Here is a 22,434-nt window from a genome sequence, read left to right as displayed (position 1 = left end):
CTAAAATATATGCAGTATTGTTAGTTTTAGTCACTTTGTTTTTGCTGCCATTATTGTTACCATGGTAACAAAATAATCCCAATGTAATGAAACCTTCTTTTTTTTAATCAACAAATATCAGACAGATCACATTGTTTAAAAGACAGCACATAGAGTTTCTGACACCTAAGATTGAATTTAGTTCCAAAGAGTTCTTTGATAAGAGGTTCATGTTTAACAATGACTGCAGCTCAGCTGTCTGTGGCATAATTAAAATTTTAAATATAATGAATGACTGTTACGGATCTGGCACAAGACAGTCAGTGGGAGATAGGCTGTGAAATATTTACAACAAAAGTATTAGAATAAGCATAACATTGTCTATCATGATGGTGGTGATGATAAATAAAAACATATTTAACAATAGTAAAAACAATTTGTACAATTCCAAAACAGGAAAATGTGCATTATTTTCAGATATGATTAAGTATTCCTCATTATTATTATTAAATAAGATGTATTCTAATTATATATCATATGCATTATTTATTTATTTATTTATTGACAAACACAAACACAGTTGGCTAAATGCCTAATATAGAAGGTCTTCTGAAAAGATGCCTATAAATGTTTAATGTAAATCTTTACAATAATGAATAAAACTGTAAAGGCACAGCATTAAATCTGCTGCCAACAGAACACTCACAGATCCGCACACTGTAATCAGTTGACAAAAACAAGTTACGAAATGCTGGCCGACAGTCAAAGTGTCAAAGCAATCATTCTATCAAACAAATAAAAAGAACCAAGCCAAATGCCGTATTCTATTTTCAACAAAATTAATTATGAGCCAGTTGATTTTTGGTAAATTTTTGCTAATGTTATATTATTTTAGCAAGTTCTGATCAAAGACAACTTGTGAACATTATTTCAGTAAAAGCTGACTGTGACATATGCACAAAAAAACGTGCACATTGTGGGTTTTTCGTGCATTTATTAAAACTACCAAAATGTGCAACTCAAGTGGTTTGACAGATTGACTAAACCATGTACACAATTTGTGGTCAATATCCCATATAATATTCACAAGAGTTATGAATAAACATTGAATACAATTATATATAATGTCTGTGTATGTTTCTGACGTTATGTCTACTGATTCCAGTGATCCTGAAAACCAGGTAGTCCATTTTATAAAATGTTGAGAAAAAAATAAGAAAAAATAAACTCCTACATGTTGTTAAGAAGTGTATAAACCGCCAAACAATAAAAAGCCTAATTTTGCAACTGAACATAAATCAAAGACTGCAAAACAGTTCTAGAAATTACACAAAGTGCAAATAATACAGTTCACAATATATATATATATATATATATATATATATATATATATATATATATATATATATATATATATATATATATATATATATATAATTTACTTTCAGTCTAACACAACTTAATACTAGGTTCAGACTACCAACTGCCAGCACAAAGTTGGCCAACTTTCTACTTTCAGTTACTAGTGTGAGAACTTTTACAACTTGATTTTTGTTGTGTACGACTTCTACAACAGATTAGTTGTTAATCTGGGCTCACCCATCATCAGTAAGCAGTTGGGGAAGTTACACTGCAACCGTCAAGTTGGCCAACTTCGTCATGCCAGTTGAAGTCTAAACCTAGGATTAGATTTCTCATGTGTACACATTTTCATTCTCATCAGTGTGAATTTACATGAATGGTTGATTGGAGATTGACTCTCTTCTAAACATGACAGAAAATCCTTTTATATCTGTATCCATGAAGAACCTGACATAATTAAAGGTTAATAAAAATCTGTTATTCTATTGTGGAATGCAATTTTCCCAACAATTTTGAGGACTGAAAAAAAACAAAAAAACTAAACAACTCACACATGCACAATTAACATATGAATACTAGTATATACCTATTATTACTAATATGTATGCCTGTTGTTACCAGTATTCACTTTATTACTTGTATATATATATATATATATATATATAGTATATATACACACGTTTCTACCAGTATATATACATGTGTCTACTAGTATATACATATTATATATAAGGAGAAAAAAACAAAAAAGACCTATTAATATATATGATTATATATATACATATATATATATATATATATATATATATATTTGAACAGTCACATCAACAAACTGTCTACAACATGTTGCTATGACAACCTGCCTAGGTTGTCATAGCTTCGCCTTCCTGACTGTCTCTCTTCATTCGTTTTTTTAACAGATGGTTGTTAGAATCGTGAAGGTTTTTGATGTTCACACACTGATCGTAATCCACTCGCATAGTCGCTAAGGCATTTGTCATTTCCTCCTAAAACAACAAAAACGAACATCTTGTTTATTAACAGAAAATACTACAAATAAATATGACGTTAATAAATATCATCAGATAACCGTAGACAGAAAAGACAAGAAAAATTTGTACTTTTGGGTGGCACTAAAATTCTGAATTTCTAGGAAAATCCATAGGGGAAAAAAAAAGATAACAATGACTGGACAAAAAAGTACAGAAAACTTAGCAGGGTGTTAAAATTCCTTCCTTGAGATCAGTTCAGATGATCATATTTAATATTACGCTTGTTCTATAGATAGAGAATACTAAACGAGTCCCCGTGAGAGACCGTTTATATTACAACGAGTGTGTTTTCGATCGTACATCACGAGCGGAAGCGAGTGATGTACAATCGACAACACACGAGTTGTAATATAAACGGTCTATCACGGGGACGAGTATAGTATTCTATTTATTACAACGCGCTACATTATTAATTTTAGTCGCCAAATATATTTTTTGTCTCTCACTAAACAGGACACTGAACGTAAACAAAACAGCGGAGTGATTCAGAGCGCATAACCCTTCTTTGCTTATGCACTCTTTTTATACTATTAAAGTATTTATGCTTTCGCAATGTCATAGAGTCCCTCCATCCCAAAAATAAAAATAATTAAAACAAATAACACACACTAGTAGTAAAGAGCTGTAAATTGTAAAGCATGTGTATACTAAAAAGCAAACAAATACACAGGAATTGAAATAATTAGTTTTGAATTTGATGACGTCAGTATTCGAATGACGTCAGTATTCCAATGACGTCACTTTGCATCTCCTTACAATAACTATAAATTGGGTACATGACGTTTCCGTTTTAAGAATGCTGGAAAAATTTCAGTGCAAAATTGCTATTGATTTTTTTTTTTTTGGAACAACACACCTCAATGTGTTTGAAGAAAATCTTGTGATTAAAACATTGTACCTTTTACTAAATATGGCTTTCAAGTGAAATTACGGTAAGATATGCTACATTTATTATGTACAAAGCCAAAACAAGGGTGCGAAAAGTGATCGGAGGTCATGACCTCTCAAAAAGCATATCTCACATTGTGGGATATGAAAAATCTCTCACGGGTATCTCCGTCACTGCGGTGTAATAAAGTAAAATTAACAACATGTGTGGTCACCATGATCTTAGTTTGACAAAGGAATTCTGTACATTTCAATAATGTTCAATAATCTATCCAAATCACCACTTCATATTGTAGATTTATTAATTTTTTTATTGTGGTTGTCCGGTATTCTTCAATGCAATCCCCCCAAAAAGAGGACAAAATAAAAGTGACATATAATTATAAATAAATACTAATTTGGCAGCCACTGTACTGAATAATCTTAGAGATAAAAAGAAAATTAACCACCTTGTTATCATGCCATTTAGTAGGTTAACTACTATGGGACTGCTTTTAAAGACTAAAAATATTGATTTGAGAAAACATTCATATGCTGACCTGTACAGCTATCCAAACATCTCCTTCTTCCTTTAGAACCTGGGCAGACATCAACAGTGTTTGTGGAACAGTCGTCCTGTCCTGTAGTAATAAAAGATAATTATAAAAAAGTAAGAATTTTCATGGACAGAGAACAGTCACTACATCAAAAGTAATCTCATCCCAACTAGTGCCACATAACGGGTATATCAAAGGCCACGGTGGTATGTCATGTCTGAAAGTGCATCTAAAAGATTCCTTGCTGCTAACTGATAATAGAAGTTAAACACTTTTTGTCTTACTGTGAAGAAACGACACAAACTGCTAAGTTAAAATTTGTTTTGTTTCACGACGCCATTAGAGCACATTGATTTATTAATCATTGGTTATTAGATTTTCAACATTTAGTAATTCTAACATATAGTTTTATGAGAGAAAACCCGCTACATTCCCCCCCCCCCCCCCCCCCCCCCATATTAGTAGCAGAGGACTGTTTATATGCACTTTCCCACAGACAGGAAATATAGTAAGGAAAGACAACAGTGGGAAAACAAAACCGTTCTGAAGCATCAGTCAAAACAAAATATTGCTGAAGAATGTTTTTTCTTTCTTTGTACAATACCATAAAGGAAAAATGCCTCCCGCTAAATGAATGTAACGTCTTGCCTATCATAAAACATATTCTGGTGCACTGTGGTGAACATTAAAACGTGCAACCATAAACCAAGTTTCACTCACCTAAGACATCTAAGTTTGTGAGAAACTAATCTAAACGTTAATGCTAAACCTAAGCAACGGTTGACACTGTTACCAACTTCACCACCAATTGGAAAAGTAATATCTCGTTTTTTCACTTCGTAATGGTGAGACAAACACTAAGAACTGGGGGATTTTTCAAACCAGTACTAGGCTAGGTTCAGTGGGTAGGTGTAAGGCCACATATACAGAGTTTCACCCACTGCATGGGTGCAATTATGGGTGTCTCCTGAGTGTATGACATAAAGGATGATTACCCGGCATGCATTGCAAGTTCTGTGTACCCCGGGCTCAAGTGATACCGAGATAACTCAACTGACAGCAAGCATGGAGCACGGCCCTGTCACATAACGAAATGGAAATGCTGCAGCTTCACCATTCATCTCATCATCATCCATGTTTGTAATGTCCAACAAAAAAACAAAAAATTGTCTCTGTGTTAAATGTTTGTGGCATTTAAAAAAAGAAAAAAAAAGAACTGTCAGCCAAACACTTACAGCAATCCATTTATGTTGTAGCACTTCGGTGATTGTCAGTCGGTGGTCTGGGTCAGTCTTCAACAGGCCTCGGATCAACTCCTTTGCTAAAAAACACACACAAAAAAACCCACTTAAATTTGAAGTTAAGTAAACATAAATTTTAAACTTCTAAACACAAAACTGCAAATATAATAATCATTAATATTTCGTGTACTAAATATGTATGTACATTGAAAATAATGTTATCATGTATCATATCACAAATGAAGGAGTAAAATATATGTATACAACAGCATAGAAAACGTATTCAGAAAGAAGGCAGTAAAGAACGTTTTAATGAACGATGCACTCAACACCTTTTAATTACGGTTATGTGGTATCAGACATATGGTTGAGAACCATGCCAGGGACTAATCTTTTATATGCAGCATCCCAGACAGGATAGTACATACATGTACTACTGTCTTTGTTCCACCAGTTGTGGAGCACTAACTAAAGCAAGAAATTAATGAATGAATGTTTAATGACACCCCATCCCCAAAATACACATCGGCTATTGGGTGTCACAAAATGTAAGTACATGAAAGCAAGAAAAAGCCCAATGGGCCCACCAATGAGGATAATCCTAGACAAACCACTGAGCTACGTCCCACCCCCTAACCAGAAAGCCCACCCTGAATATCAATTATGTAAATACATATTTACCGAGTGCAATAAAAGATAAACGAAAGAAAGAGGTGATAAAAATTAATGTTGGTTAACAGCTGCCAATGTAACAAGATATAAGTAAACCACGTACAGTATGTGAAAACATTCATTACCATCTGGGGAGACCTGGCTCCACTCAGGATTAGGAAACTCGTATTGACCATTCCTAATCCTCTTCTTCATCCCTGGAGAGATGGTAGCACCATGGTTACTGTAGAAAGGGGGATAGCCACATAACCTGAAACAATCAAACCATAACAGACCAATTATGGGTTATGCCAAAAATGTGTAGGCAACCAATTTCAATTAGCATAACTATGTATTATCATGCAAACAATGTGCTAAATTTAATTTCTAAATGAAAAATTGGTTTTGTTGTATAAAAAAAAAATGTTTCTGGGAACCAGACCATACCTAGAAAAATAAGCAGACCGTGACTTTGTTTTTGTAATGTTTTTTTTTTTTTTTTTTTTTTTTTTTTTTATTAATATGTAGGTGAAGAGAAGAAAAATATAGTAGAGAAAAGGGCAAAAGAAACAATACTGTTTACACGATTTCTGAAAGACTGCATAAAGCATCTGGGTGACCCTAGTCAAAATGCAGGACACCTACATGATATTTGTGTGATTTTGCAGAATAAAAACATTAAAACAAATTATTACAGTTAACTCAGGTAATAATAAAGGGTTTGCTGCCTTTGTAACACACATTATTTCACCACTATTATACTTTTGTTTATGTCCCATCATTCTTTCACTATTGAAACAAAGGTATCTGAATATAATCAATATTTACACCATGTTTAATGGTCAATAACTAATCATTAGTTCAATGCCATGTAAAACAATATGTTAAGACGTGGGCTAGGCAACAAACAAAGGGTCCTATTCAGTCATGCTAATTGTTTAGTTTCGGTGTTATAATCCTAATCCTGCTTCAATCACGAACAGAAATTTACACAACTTTATAAAACAAATTATAAAAAGAACTGTCAGTAAGTTGTGTCTCATAATAAGAGTAGAGTTGGGCGGTATTGAAATTTCAGGTTCAGTATTTACCTTGGTATTGGTACAGTATTCCGTATTGACACAATACCGATACCAATACCAATACTGAGCGGTATTTTCGGTATACTCAGCTTTAAATGCAGGCCCGAGTTAAGGCTCAACTGTTTTTCTGTCGAAGTCCATTCGCTCTTCTTTTAAGCTATTTTGAGTTAGTGTTAGTCAGATATATTGTTAGTGCTTTACTAAATGGCAGGAAATGTTTTATCAATATGGAAATTATGGTATTTTGAGATTTGCTCGGTATAGTAAATCGGTATTGACATGATACCAATACCGAACTGTATATATGGTATACCGCCCAGCTCTAAATAAGAGGATGGTAAAACATGTCAGTATGTGTGACTTACATGTCACTGCAAACCCTGGTATCTGTAGTTATTAGTTCATAATAATATAACCCAATCTACATGTAACGAGTTTATAAAACAAAGTGATGATAATAATTTTAATGATCTTCTTAGACACAGAAATTAACTTGAGATAAAAAAATTGTTTTGTTCAATGACACCACTAGAGCACATTGATTTATTAATCATTGTCTATTGGATGTCAGATACTTGGTAATTCTGACATATAGTCTTAGAGAGAAAACATCTACATTTTTCCATTTGTAGCAAGGGATCGTTTATATGCTCCATCCCACAGACAGGATAGTACATACCACAGCCATTGATATACCAGTCGCAGTGCAATGGCTGGAATGAGAGATAGCCCAATGGGCCCACTGACGGGGATCAATCCTAGACTGACCGCAGTCAGGCATGTGCTTACCAATGGGCTACATCCCACACCCTTGAGATAAAAATGCATTACAACAAACAATGAAAACATCAGACTACATTAACTATTCTCCAATATGGCCAACAACTTAAGGCATAAAAGGACAGATTATTATAAAAAACCACAAAAAAAACTTACAAAATGTACATAATAACTCCTAGTGACCACATATCACATGATTTGTCGTATTTCTCAGGACCCAACACTTCAGGAGCTGCAAAAATAATATACAAAGTTATCGTCAGTTCAAGTATGTTTAACACCAAATGAAATGTAATTGAGAAGTTAGGGTAAACCTATGACTTATAAAGAAAGAGATTTATCAGTAAATATATATTTAATTGTTTTGGGGTTTTTTAAATAGAGAGAGAAAAAAAAGCCACTATGGACAAATGTACTTGTCAAAAAAAATTCTGGGATTAAGCTTTAAGAAAAAAAAGAAAAAAAAATACACCCAAAAACCAACAAGCAGCAGGTTTGTTTTCAAACCTAGAATTTTATTTTTTAATTTTAATTTTATCATCTAAACCTTTCACCCCGACTCCTATTATATTTAACCCTTAAAAGTGAACACTTGAAATAAACTTCTACCAAACATTAACATAACCAGATATAAACAGAAAAATTGAGATTTATAAATAAACATGTTTCATAATATATTGCTGTTTGGTATCTTTTCTTCCATTTGACAGAAATATAAAACACACCACTGTGTACTCACCAACATAATATGGTGTGTAGCACGGTGTTTGAAGTGATTTGAATGTGTTTATTTCCTTAGCAAAACCAAAATCAGTTAACTTCAAAATGCCTTTTTCATCTTTCCTTGAGTACAGCAGGTTTTCGGGCTGAAAGTAGAAATAATGTTGTTTTTGTTTTTTAAAATAAATCTAGTTTTTTTACTTGACATTGTGTAGATCTACACATATTTTGGAAAGGAAGCTTATTTAGTGCCATAAAAATAATCAGTAATTATTAATAAGTTTTAAATTGCATTTAACGTAACATTAAATACCCTTGAAATTCATGTCATTGACGAGGCAAAAATATAAGTAATAGTGCATAAATTTAAAAGAGGAAAATTTAAAAGGTCTAAAAAAGCAGGACTGAGACTTTTATCAAAGGACAATGCAGGAACAGAATTCTGACAAAGATAAAATTCAGAATTTAAAAGAAATCTGGCAACTGTTGTTGATTTAAATTAGGTTATCCTGTAAATATAAATCTTCAGAGATTGCAAATGTAAAGATGACCAGCAAACATTTTGTTCAGTATCGCATCGCAATTTGCTACACAATTGTAAACATTAAAAAGTAGTTGCCAATCAATTTTCAACAGACTAGAAATATCGCTAATCAAGATTTTGAAAAAAAAATGTTCCCTGATTACAGCCACCTGCGTTAGATATAACGGGACAACAACCACTATTTCTCAATATTCCACTCAGTCGCTAATCCATACTGAAACCAGTGTCAGGATTTGTGTACTGTCCAAGCGTGAGTGAGAGTAATACACGAATCCTGACAAACTTTTTGTAAAATCAGTATGACTTACAACCAAGTGTAATAATTTCTTTATTATCCCTATTATTATTATTTTTGTTATGAATATAACTGAACCGTCTCAAAATGTTTCAACCATAACTAGAAGGAGATGATGAAATGACGTCATATTTCACATGCAGTCTGAGCTAGGCCTGGGCAAGCAACGTCTCACTTCCCAAAATTACACTTTTATTAAAAGTGTGCTTCGTATGATTTTCATCAACTGATATTTTGAACCATGTGGATCATAAAATAAATTAGTACTCACCTTCAAGTCTCGATGTGCAATATTCGAAGCATGTAGATGTGCAATCGCCTTAGTGATGTCGGAAATAACACTTGCAGCCTCTATAAGAAAACAATTCAAAGACATTACATTTTAAATTGAACATGGTTTAAACATTTATACATTCTGGTTCAAGAGGAATGCAATTATTTTTAGGTTTGAAAATATATCAGACTGTATTGAAATAAATCGAGAACAGTCATTCAGGTTACCAGGTGGTTATAAATATCCCATCAAGAAAGCTGAGAACGATAATTCGTTCTCAACAAAATAGTTTGAACAAAAACACCACCACCTAAATTTTGATGACATGTGTGCTGTTTAAAGACAAGTATCACTATGAGAAATGTGATACGCGTGTTTAATAAGGTATGGCAATGGTAATTATACACTGCATAATGTATGATAACCTATACATAGGCTTCTCTTTCACTAATCACTACCAGTAACCCGTATTGGACAGACAGCAAAGATGGTTTATATTGTAGTGTGTACCCATGACAGGAAATAAGCATTAATATTAAGAAGTTATTAAGAGTGTGTGCAAGTACCTCTTTCTGTAAAAGCTGAGTCAGCTCTTTCTTGAATTCTTGTAAACAGTTCTCCGCCTTCCATGCTGCAAAACAGAAAAATATTACATTCAATTATTTAAAAAATGTAGACACAAACAGCACAAGATGACTATTGTCACCATTATGCATCATGTCAGTGGAGGTGTCAGTCTCAGAAGATATGAAATCAAACAAATCAAGTTTGTCAAACCAAGCCCAAAACCAATGCATTTCATCAGCTGTTGTAAATTGTGTAGCCTCCTACTCTGAAGCATTTAATTCATTTCAACTTATTTTCGTGTTTATATCAAACTGAGGTTCAAGCATGTTGTCCTGGGCACACACCTCAGCTATCTGGGCTGTCTGTCCAGGAAAGTGGGTTAGTTGTTAGTGGAAGAGAAGAGGGTGTAGTGGTCTTACACCTACCCATTGACTTGTTAAAACTCGGGTGGGAGCTGGTACCAGGCTGCAAACCCAGTACCTACCCGCCTTATGTCCGATGACTTAACCACGATGCCACCGAGACTGGTTACTCTGAAGCATAATGGAGAAACCTTAAGTACATGGCAATGGTTACAAATACTACCTGCCCTGGTGGTGTAGTGGTTAAGCCATCGGATTTAAGGCTGGTTTGCATCCTGGTACCAGTTTCCACCAAGTGCAAGTTTAACAACTCAATGTGTAGATGTAACGCCACAACACCGACTTCTCTCTCACTAACCACTAACACTGTTCTACTTTTTATTTTATTATAATTTATATGCTCTTTGATCCACACCACAATACTAAACCCGACCATAGAACGTTAATTTGTCCCAATCTGTCCCATTTGTTCATGTACATTGATAGGCTTTCTGCCAGAAATAATTCGATGGTAGGTAATAACAACAAAACAGACATTAGGTGGTTATGAGTTTGAAATGTTTTGAAGCTGGTCACTGCATTTCATGTGCTTTGACAAATTTTAAACAGTAGTTCTCTAACTATTATCTATCTAAATATCATTTGTAAAATTTATACATCCATTAATTTCCAGATTTTAGAGTACGTACATGTAATTGTATCCTCTGTACCCACTGGCAGAAACCTTGTACATACATGAATGCATAGACATATCGAATAAACATATTCAATATAAAATGTCACCTGATTAGATTTTGTTGAGTAATGCTGAATACCTCTTGTATCCAAATGATAACCCTGCTACATGTATTTAAAAAAAAAACATAATGACATGCCCATGCACTGGTATATGTGTATGACAAAAAGACTGCTATTTAATAACTGCAACACCAAAAGCAGACCCAAAACAAGACAGCTATGGTAAACGCACCACTCCATCACGACAAGGAGACAACGCTGCCCTGAGTAGTTGTTCTCATAGACATCATTGATCTTCACAATGTGCTGACAGCCTTGGCAAGCCCTAAAATGAAGATCTACTTCTCGTCTGGCTTTCGGCACATCCCTCAGCACCTGAAATACACCAGTAAACAGTTACTAAAGAGAAACACGTAAACGCAAATGCTTTAAACAATGTGACATCATTTTGTGAGTACCGATAAGGTGATAAGGTGATTGGTTTCTTGATGTAAAATTCTCCAATTGTAGTGTACGTTAAACCAATGAAGAATACTGTAGATCCTGAAATTAATGAGTCCATAAATTAATGCGAGTGACGGTGAGCAGACTAAAATGCAACATGAAATTAATGCGAGTGGACTTCCTTTAAAATATTACTTTTGTAACAACGCACATCTGTGTACTTTTTTTCAATAAGATCAACTCATTAACATGTCTGTGTATACATCAATTAACCTGTTTATAGTCCCTAGTATTTTTGGTGAGATCAACTCAAAGCATTTTTTTGCAATAATTTACGTAACATGTATAGTTACACATATTGCTACACATTAGCATACATGAACCATTACAACTGTATCTTCCTTATCTGTGCATGGCGATTTCAAAGTCATATTGAAAGAAAAATTCACAAAGTGGTATGTAGACAAAGTTACAGTGAACTACAGTAAAAATAAAGAAATGGTCAACCTCAGGAGTAGCGTGCTAAAACCCATTCACACACAATGAATCGTGTCGGCTTTTGACAGGGTGGCAAAAGACTGCAATCATCACATGTGGCTGGTATCTTGCTGGACTATAGGGCAATTAGTCTGTCCAGCCTAAGATGAATTGTTTTCCGGTTGTATTTTATAAATACATTAGAATTTTAATCTTTGTTGTTTTTTGTTTTTTAATAACGTCAGACAGACAAAACATAGAAATAAATGCGAAACTCAAACTCGCATTTTTCACATTAATATTATGATCGCATTAACTTCAAAATCTACAGTATTTTCCACTGAGAAAATATGAAAAATATGTTCCCAGTTATGAATGTATTATAATTACTATTAGCAGTACTGTTCAATACCAAAAGCAGGTGGATAATGATAGATACACATATATATAATAAATAATTCAAATATTTACTAGCACCATAGAATTTCACAGAAATTATCATTTCCAAACCTGCAAGTGTCAGTTCGCCTTCAGTGAATGGTCATTTCGCCTCCTCCCCCAAGTTTGTGTCAAGTAATAAAGATGATTTTGTTTGTTTTATTTTGTTTTTGTTTTTGTTATGCCTGCATGTGTGTGTGTAGTGGGTAATCTGTCATTTCAGCTCATTGAAAGCGGATAACTTTTTTTAATTCATACTAAGATGAACGTAAAAGAAATAACAGACAATACTTATCATTAAATTTTAAACATACAGTATTACTTACTAATAATAACACTACAAGTTTATATTTTATTTTGAATTATATTTTGGTTCTTAAACAATAACACTCAATAAAACCAAATACCAATATAAAGTGACGTCAGATATGACAGTGTATAGCCTAATTAGTCGTCTTTACGCTCAAGAAATGAACAAACTTGCATTGCTATGGCTGGACCAATGAAATGTTAAATTGTAATAATTAAAAAATATTTTGCTTTACGGCAATCTGATTGGTCCAGTGGTGCTTACTTTTGTTTGTTCATATCTCGATGAACCAAAAACAATTAAGCCACGCCTATCCCCCCCACCCCACCCCCCCACTGACTTGCACTACTTTTGTGCAACAAGCTGGATTATTCAGGCAACCATATTTAGATATTTTAAAGAAACCACACATAAAAGCTACAAGAGCAATAATTTTTTTTAAATGTGTACGATAAATTCATGGAAAATGCTATAGCAGAGTATACATGTATGATGTAGATTTATACACATTGATTTAAAATAATAATAATTTTAAAAAACCTCTTCGCTAATCATGACATGAGACTGGGTGGGTGGCCAAAGAAATCATGTAGGAAACTTCACGCCTGTAACTTACTTGTAGGCGATGTTCTACAGCTGTTGGCGAAAATGAAACGGTTCCACCGACAGCATAAATATTAGACACGTTCCCTTCATTCACGTTCATAAAATATATACTAAACGCGAATAGGACAATTCCTTCCAATATAACTAAATGATCCGTAAAAATGCACAGCAGCTATAGAAAATGACGTCGCTTATCAAAATTACATCATTTACAAAAATCACCTGATTCAAATAATAGTGAATGAACGTTTGCATTCTTACGCGAAATAAGTATCAATGAAGTTTACACAAACAATACTACAGGCATATTTAAAGCTAAACAAAATAAATTCAGTTATGTATTGTTAAAGTATGCATATAAATTTAATTATAAGATTTGACTATAATTATTTTTTGGTTCATGCAAGTATGAACCAAAAAAATGATGTCCAAACTATTACACAAATTAAACAGGTCAAGCCGGCTCTGTTATTGCATTCACCGATTGCCAACATCCCTATCGCAAGTAAGCGAGGCATTAAATTAGAAGACAATAGATAAATCAGACAAACACAGCATTACTAAACATGACTGGGGTTGTACTTCAGTTAGGATCGTAGTCATAACGGCCACAGTACTAAACGGCCTTAACAATAATTGGTCAAAACGAACCTAAAAAAGTCAAAACGGCCAAAGTGAAAAAGTCAAAACGACCCTTAACAAAAGTCAAAATGACTCTTAACAAAAGTCAAAACGGCCAAAGTGAAAAAGTCATAACGGCCCTTGAAAAAAGTCAAGACGGCCTTAGATATAATACTTTAAAAATGTATTTCATCTACACAAGTGTCAAGAAAGATAACTGTGCAAAGACAGTTTTTATAGTACGATCTCACTACACGGATATTATCTGCGTCTTAGTTATGTTTGAATAAACAAAGAGTTTAAAATCTACATATGTGGTTAGTGTACTAGTACATCTGTGTTAATATGTAGATTTTAAGTACAGGTAAGATTTGCAGAAACATGAATAGTTATTATTATAACCATTCCAAACACATCTCCCGAACCATTATACAAGAGATTGCACCAAGCAAACCCCAACCCTACCTCAAAGCCCAAACCCTAAAAATAAGAGGGAGCGCTAACAAATACATTTACGATGAAAACTATTTATTACAAACTATTGGGATTGGGAACTCTCAGGCAGGCCCACCCCTGACTTAGCCTCTGACTTCGCCAGTGACCAGTCCGAACTCCCGTCATTCATACAAAATAGTTGTGATGGTCATGACGAATCATGAGCTACTTCACCATGAGTGTAAAAAGTATTCAGTGCCAAAAAACTGTGAGAAAAAAACAGCATGCACTCGAGTATGACAACTGCAACGGGTGGACACACAGAGTCTGCTGAACTAGTGTTTCTAAAACTGAATATCTGAAATTGTGTTCCACGGGCGAGAGTTTTGATTTTCTCTGTTCTCTTCGTACACATACGGAACGTCCTGAATCGGTTTTAGAAGTCAGTGTAGACATTAATAATGCCAACTTTTCTGTGAATTTCAAATCGTCTCTTAATGCTGAAATTCATCGCCCACATGAAGAAAACAATGAAGACATCATCGATCTACAATCTTATGGATCTGTTGATTCTGTTGAAGTTATCAGCGATAGGTATGTTTTTGCATATGAATATATTAATATTCTCATCGATATCTCTGTGCTAACTAATATTTGATTATTTACAGTATTTTTTTCTTATATATAATTATGTAAACTTACAACAATACTTTCAATTTTATGTCTTAGGTCTATTGAGGAAGAAACCAGCGAACATATCGAGTCAGAGTCAGACACCGAATACTTACCTTTCTACTCGGTTGTTGAATGCGGTTCGCAGAAGACCAAACCAAAGCTTGTGGATCGAGACGGATTTTCATACGTTCATAAAGTATTTACATTTTAATAATTCTTTCTGGTTGTTTTCTTGTGTGTAATTAAATACATAATAACAATTAAAAAACAAAACAAAACAACAACAAAACTCTAAGATGACCACTGGTAATTATTGTATTTAGTGATTGATATATGTTTGTGTGTTATTCTACAAAATTTCACCTTTGTATTTACTAATATTTTCTGTTATTATTTTCTAGTCTGTAAGTGAAAAAACAATCTACTGGCGATGCAGCGTGAGGAACAAAACAATGCATTGCAAAGCATCCGTTTTACAGTGCAGACAAACAAATGAGCGGGGAAAATGTCGCACTGTCACACAGAGGTGCCAGGAAAACGTACATCAATACAAGTGTGACAGAAAGTAAGTATACACATTAATTCAGTAAATTATTTATATATACTCTTCAAAAAAAGAAACGCAAAAGGGTACAAATGGGTTATAACTCCGATTTTATGTTTCCTACCGGTTCATGCTTTGTGAATATAAGGTCATTGCATGTCCCAAACACATTCCCACGGTTACATTCGATAAAACGCAGCTACTGTACAATAAAGTTCCAAAATGTGAATATTCGCAAAAACGCAGCCACGTGCAAACCATGTCACCACTGCACGTGCGTTGTCTGCACGTGCAACATGAACACCGACAGTATAAAAGTGCAGGGTGTTCGCTTGCCTGGCCTCTGTATCTGGCCGACAGTTGACAATCCAGGACATGCCACGTCTCAGTGAACCGCAGAAAAACAATGCCATCGGCCGACTAGACGCAGGCGAATCCAGAACGGCCGTTGCCAGGGCATTCCATGTGTCCCCAAGCACCATCTCCAGACTGTGGGACCGTTACCAGCAACATGGATCAACACGTGACCTCCCTAGATCCGGTCGACCACGGGTCACTACGCCCGGGCAGGACCGCTACATCCGGGTACGCCACCTTCGGGAACGATTGACTACTGCCACCTCCACAGCCGCAGCAATACCAGGTTTGCGCAGGATATCCGACCAGACCGTACGGAACCGCCTACGTGAGGTAGGAATTCGTGCCAGACGTCCAGTTCGAGGTGTCATCTTAACACCACAACACCGTCGACTCCGACTGCAGTGGTGCCAGATTCATCGACAATGGCCTCAACTGCGATGGAGACAGGTGTGGTTCAGTGACGAGTCCCGATTTCTGCTCCGACGTCATGATGGAAGATGTCGCGTGTATAGGCGTCGTGGTGAACGGTATGCGGCAAACTGAGTGCAGGAAGTGGACAGATTCGGCGGGGGTAGTGTCATGGTGTGGGCAGCCATCTCACACACTGGCAGAACTGACCTGGTCCACGTGCAGGGAAACCTGAATGCACAGGGCTACAATGACCAGATCCTCCGGCCACACATCGTTCCAGTTATGGCCAACGCCAACGCAGTGTTCCAACATGACAACGCCAGGCCTCACACAGCACGTCTCACAACGGCTTTCCTACAGAACAACAACATTAATGTCCTTCCTTGGCCATCGATATCACCGGATTTGAACCCAATTGAGCATCTATGGGACGAGTTGGACCGACGCCTCCGACAGCGACAACCACAGCCCCAGACCCTGCCCGAGCTGGCAGCAGCCTTGCAGGCCGAGTGGGCCACCATCCCCCGGGACGTCATCCGTACTCTGGTTGCTTCAATGGGCAGGCGGTGCCAGGCAGTTGTCAACACACGCGGAGGCCACACCCGGTATTGACTCCAGATGAGCTTGACCTTGGTGGTGTGTCCTATCACTTACTCACAATGGACTAGAGTGAATTGTGAACAATCCTGCAACATTTGGTAATTATCGGACTCACCATTCAATAATTAAATCAATTCTCCAAATGTTACGACAATGTGGTTTTGCGTTTCTTCTTTTGAAGAGTATATATATATACATATAGATATATATATATATTTTTTTTTTTTTTTTTTTTATTTTTTTTTCTTCAAATAATAAACCTATTTATACACTTATACATAAGACCAACGTACAATACGTTGTGGGTTTTTTTCAATAATGATTATATTTTGATGTAAAACTTGTTGTAATACTTGCTTTATTATGGACCCTTTATTATTATCAAGAAATATATGTTTCCTATCACTTAAGTTGATATTAATGTTTTTCAGGTGAAGAAGATTGCTTTGAATCTCTTTACAAGTCAGCTAGATCGATAGCCGAAGATGTGGTCACAGAACTGATAAATCCCGCTGAACCCCCGGGAACACGAGATAACCCGGAATATCTCGTAAGAATTGCCAATAGATGCAGAGAGAAATTGCGTCCAAAAGACCCGAAAGATCTTGACTTTGAAGTATATAATTTTTAAATTATTATTTATTTTAATTGCTGTTTGGTGTGACATCAAGAAATAATGAAACATGTCTGCTTTATCATGCATCGATTATTGTAACTATTTCTTTTATTTTGCAGAGAGCATATCGTGAAAACGATTTTGTTTTCAAGTTCATTAGAAGATTGATGGCACTGCCATTTATGCCGGCGTCACACATCCGACCCATATTCCGGCAGCTGAAGCAGAAGGCTCCTGATGGAAAGCTCAGTGACCTGTGCGTGTATATGGAGCGACAGTGGATGGCAAATAGCATCTTTAAAGTAGCTTCGTGGTCTGTGTTCAACCAGACCACAAGGACAAACAACCTTGTCGAAGGTAAAGGTTTAGTTTGCATCTTTTCATTCAAACTGTTACATTAATAATTATGCAGATATTATTTTTCTAACTGAATTTAAATAAGTGCATTTATGTTATGTACAGTCATGATATAATTCCATTTCAGGCCTGAAAATGTATGTACGGGCCTATATTTAAATGTTCTTTGTTTGCAGGTTGGCACCACAGAATAAATATAAAAGCTGGCGAGCAGCAGCACGGTATTTACAAGTTGATACCCTGCCTGTATCAAGAGGCATCAATGCTGCCAGTCCAGTGCAAGATTGGACGTCATCTCCGGACATCTGCGTGCAGAAGCCAGCAGGAGTTCTTCCGCAACTGGACACAATATAAAGATGGGGATATGAGTCCTGCTGAGCTTCTGAACGCTTGCGCCACATTAAATGGACCTACGTGTTCTGAAGGGTCCAGCCAGCACTGAAATTTAAATTCAGTGACTTTATTTCTGAAAAGTCTTTATATTGAGCTGTTGTGTGTGTGTATTATATTTTGATTATCGTATGCAGATGATATAGTCTTATTGAGATTATAATGAACTTATAATGAGCTGTTGTGCGTGTATATTATTTTCATTATTATTTAAGAATTGAATGTTATATTTCTGATGTTCATGCGATGATAAACACCAAAACAGTTTTACACACTGCCGTTCATACATAAATGTGTAGGCTAAAACGGTTTTAGTGTTTATTATCGCATGAACGTCAAAAATATAACGTTCAATTGTTATAATTCCAAATGCATTAATATTGCTATTATACAAAACTATATTAAAAAACCCAATCAAACTCTATTCCACAATGATTTACAGCTGTATCAATACACAAATAAGAGAATTCCCTTAGAAAGTTACATCCTCGGGATTTCGTTGTTGACGTAATTGATAAAAAGTAGATTCTGTTTTTATTTGTTTACCGAAAAAGTGCAGTTTTCGCGTTCATTGAAAAATGAACGTTTTTTTTTTTTAGATCACGTGATAGCGTTTTAACCAATCCAGATGCCTATTACAAAACAGTAATTATAAAATGGCATTATATGCAGATGATATAGTGTTATTGAGCTTATAATGAATGTATAATGAGCTGTTGTGTGTGTATATTATTTTTATTATTGTATGCAAATGATATTGTTAGTTAGTTAGAAAATTTGAAGTGCCCCAGAAAAAAAAAAATGTTTAGCAAGTGAATACAATGCATTTATTGGTTTCAAAATCAAAATCAAAGGGACCGACACCAAAGCGTGGTACATTAATTCAGTGTTCTCGCTGGGTGGAAATTAAAGGAGGGCGGCCACTCGGCACTACACCCTTCAAAAAACAAAACAAAAACGAAAGCAAAAAAAAAAAAAAAAAAAAAAAGGGGGGGGGGGTAGTTTGGTTGCCATATTGTTGTGTGTTGGTAGACTTTGAGAAAAGACATACTCCTTATTTTGCCTACAAAAAAGTGCAAAAAGGTTTATAAAAAGACTCGTCTTTTAATTGAACCGAAGATGATATCGGTCTGATATTCACAGGCAGTTCCGGTTTTGCTGGACCGATCAAAGTTTTAATATTATTATTTTCAATAAAGATTTCAAGATATACGAAAACAATAAAGATGTTTGTAAAGTGATCTCCTAATGTCAGATACATTTTTGTTATTTCCATCTTCATCGAATGAATCGATCGCTGTGATAAAATATTATCGCAAGCTGATAAAAAGTTTCGTTTTTGTAAAGGCGGTGTATATATTATTTGGCACTCAAAATAATTGATTTTAATGATGAACACTACCACTTCCGTTGTTTTTATAAGCGTTCATATCCCCCCAAAATGAAAAGTTTACAATATTTTATAAAGAACTGCTGAATAAACAGAATAACAGAAAGTAAAAACCATCAGTTACAACCAATTATATCTGCAACTGAGGACAAAATATCAAACGAAAGTTAGTGGAAACAAGAGACAGAATGACCGTTCTGATCACGTGACAAATTTGTCGCCAAATAAGAGGGGTTTTTTCAATCGGAGATTACCGAATCCGTAAAAAATAAAATGTTTTCATTGCTTACATAAAATATTACTTTTATTGTGTCTATCAAACATACAAATGGATACAAATATTGGACAAAAATACTGTTAAATTACGTTACGGTAACTGTTGTAAATGTTTCGTCAATTGTTTTTTCGTGCACAACGCGGCTGGTTTTCTTTGATGTCCAGTGTGCAGACTGATCGTTGTTTTTTGTGTGGAAAAAGTGTGCATTTGGAAATAGCGGAGATAGGTGCTGGAAAATAAAAAGGGGCGCTCAAAAATAAAGGAGGGTGCTCAAAAATAAAGGAGGGCGGCAAAATGGAATAGCGGGGCGGGGCGCCCCGCTTAAATGGAGCAGCGAGAACACTGATAATTATTAAATTAATTGGGGATAGGCACGTTGTGGCCACTAAGAACTTATTTAGGCGATATGCACTCACTCGGAGGGTCTATACGGTCCACTACCCCGTTTTTTCTTTTATTTATTAAAATAACTTGTGGGGCAGGCATGCTATGACACACACCCCCCCCCCCCCCCCCCCCCCCGGCGAGCAGCGCCAATTGGAACTCGCCTGGCGATATGCACTCGTCCGGGGGTGGGTGGGGTGTGGTGAGGGACGGGGCGGTCTTTTCCAATACAAGGTCAATTGGTGGTCTTAATTATATTAGTAAATTGGGGACAGGCCCTAGATGGTCCACTAACCCTCCCCAACTTTCTGTGATTGAATTCAGTGTTGTTAAATAAAATGTTAATTGGTGGTCTTAATTACAATAGTATATTGCGTTGTGTAGGCTAATAAATTGTTACCATGATTCCGTTGTTTTGGTTGTTTTTATATATATTTTTTTAACTGCCTGTGATATAGGCTATATTGATTACTATTTATCACTAATGGGAATTAATTTAATGTGATAGTACCTATTGGCCGTACCTGACCATTTCTTTTGGCCGTTTTGACTTTTTTCTTTGGCCGTTTTGACTTACATGTTCAGGGCCGTTTCATCATGGGGCCGTTTTGACTGCATACCCTTCAGTTATACTAGTCTTTTAATTAATTGGGACTAGCTATTCACACCTTTGTTACCTTGTTGACATACATACATGTGCAAGATTTTGTTACCATGTGACTTGTATAACCAATCAAAACACGTATTTTATTAAGGTTGTTTCCTGTCCATGAAACTTTAAAGTGAAAAGGAAACAAAGTCTGTATCGTGTGTATTGTTGTAATTGATGATGTAGAAACTTCTTGTTAGTGCATTTTATAGAAATCTAGTTTAAGTTGAATATTAATATATATATTTATTGATTTGTTGACATTATGCGATAACCAATGTCAGAATAACATTTATCAAACATACGTCAGTGGAGGAAAAACATTGTGAGCTAGCAGTGTTTTGTTGGGGGGGTTTTGGGGGGGCGGGGGGGGTTAAAGCCACTAGCACATCGGGCTACTGGTTTTGCATTTGTCACTAGCCCTGTGTTAAAAAGCACTAGCCCCGGGTGTCAGGCTAGCGGATTTGTCGAACTCTGGACTATCGTAAGGTTGCTTTGTGGAACTGCTGTCAAGTTTACGGTGTCAGTTGTAAAATTCTCTGTAAGTCACTACAATTAACCTTAGCTACAATTCTTTCGTGGAACGGGGCCCTGGGACTGGGAGTAAACTGTCGGAGGGGGGCGAATTCGCTTGTGGGGAAAACGTCAGGCTATCGTTTTGAGTCTGGATCGGTCAACCCGACCAAATTTGGAAATAATACTAAATAAAGAAGACTTTATTAATAAAACAAAACGAGACAGCAAACAAAATCACATTTTAAAACAAACCTTCAACGCGTACTTGTCTTGTGTCGCTCGGGAATAGCACTCGACAACTTTACCATTTATACCTAGCCCCAAAACACTACCCGTAATTCGATAATCGTCTGAAATAGGGTTTTTCTTCGGTTGTAATGGTTTTGAATGCCCTACTCCCATCATACTGACAGTATTTGATACACTGGCCATGTACAAATAGTGTATTTTTTAAACATAAATTCAACTGGAATTTTCTATTTTATGAAGCAGCCGGATGTCTGTGTGTCGACAAGCCGGAAATGACGACTTAAGCTAAAAATAGCCACATTACACGGTCTTTCTCCAATGTCGTGTGTGGGATTGTCACAAGCACATGCAATGCCTGGCGTAGGCAAGGGCGCGTTTCTTCTTATTTGGATGTTAATTGTTATTTTCATAAGCTATTTGCCGTAACATAGCCTAAATAATAATAATAGTAATAATAATATTTACAATACATTATTTATTTATTATTATTATTAGGCCTATTTTTTTTTTTTTTTTTTTTATTATTATTATTATTATTATTATTATTATTTATCCCACTGCCCACTTTCCTTTTACGCCTTTGAATTCCATCGTATTTCTTCCCGATCTGGCAA

The 22,434-nt window shown here is 35.6% G+C and overlaps 1 protein-coding gene across 1 annotated transcript; it reads right to left on the bottom strand.

The window, feature by feature from the left end:
• Positions 1-1,381: 1,381 nt before the first annotated feature.
• LOC121367532 (MAP kinase-activated protein kinase 2-like) lies at positions 1,382-22,074 on the bottom strand. Its single transcript, XM_041491761.1, has 10 exons — positions 21,824-22,074; positions 11,304-11,446; positions 9,971-10,035; positions 9,402-9,481; positions 8,311-8,437; positions 7,728-7,803; positions 5,856-5,980; positions 5,053-5,138; positions 3,821-3,901; positions 1,382-2,348 (listed from the first exon to the last, which is right to left on the bottom strand). Exons 1-10 carry the CDS (start codon positions 22,001-22,003, stop codon positions 2,205-2,207), a joined length of 1,107 nt encoding a protein of 368 aa, XP_041347695.1. The 5' UTR covers positions 22,004-22,074; the 3' UTR covers positions 1,382-2,204.
• Positions 22,075-22,434: the final 360 nt, after the last annotated feature.

The sequence above is a fragment of the Gigantopelta aegis genome, chromosome 3, assembly GCF_016097555.1.
Source record: "Gigantopelta aegis isolate Gae_Host chromosome 3, Gae_host_genome, whole genome shotgun sequence".
Taxonomy (NCBI): domain Eukaryota; kingdom Metazoa; phylum Mollusca; class Gastropoda; order Neomphalida; family Peltospiridae; genus Gigantopelta; species Gigantopelta aegis.
The sequence above is the reverse complement of the archived record's forward strand: the minus strand, read 5'-3'. Positions and strand labels throughout refer to the sequence as shown.

Excerpts from the sequence above, each read along its gene's own strand:
- LOC121367532 (XM_041491761.1), bottom strand. The coding sequence starts at position 22,003 with ATGGCCAGTGTATCAAATACTGTCAGTATGATGGGAGTAGGGCATTCA. Across the intron at positions 10,036-11,303 it reads CTCCTTGTCGTGATGGAGTG|CATGGAAGGCGGAGAACTGT; the intron begins GTGCGTTTACCA and ends TCTGTTTTGCAG. Across the intron at positions 5,139-5,855 it reads GAGCCAGGTCTCCCCAGATG|CAAAGGAGTTGATCCGAGGC; the intron begins GTAATGAATGTT and ends TGTGTTTTTTAG.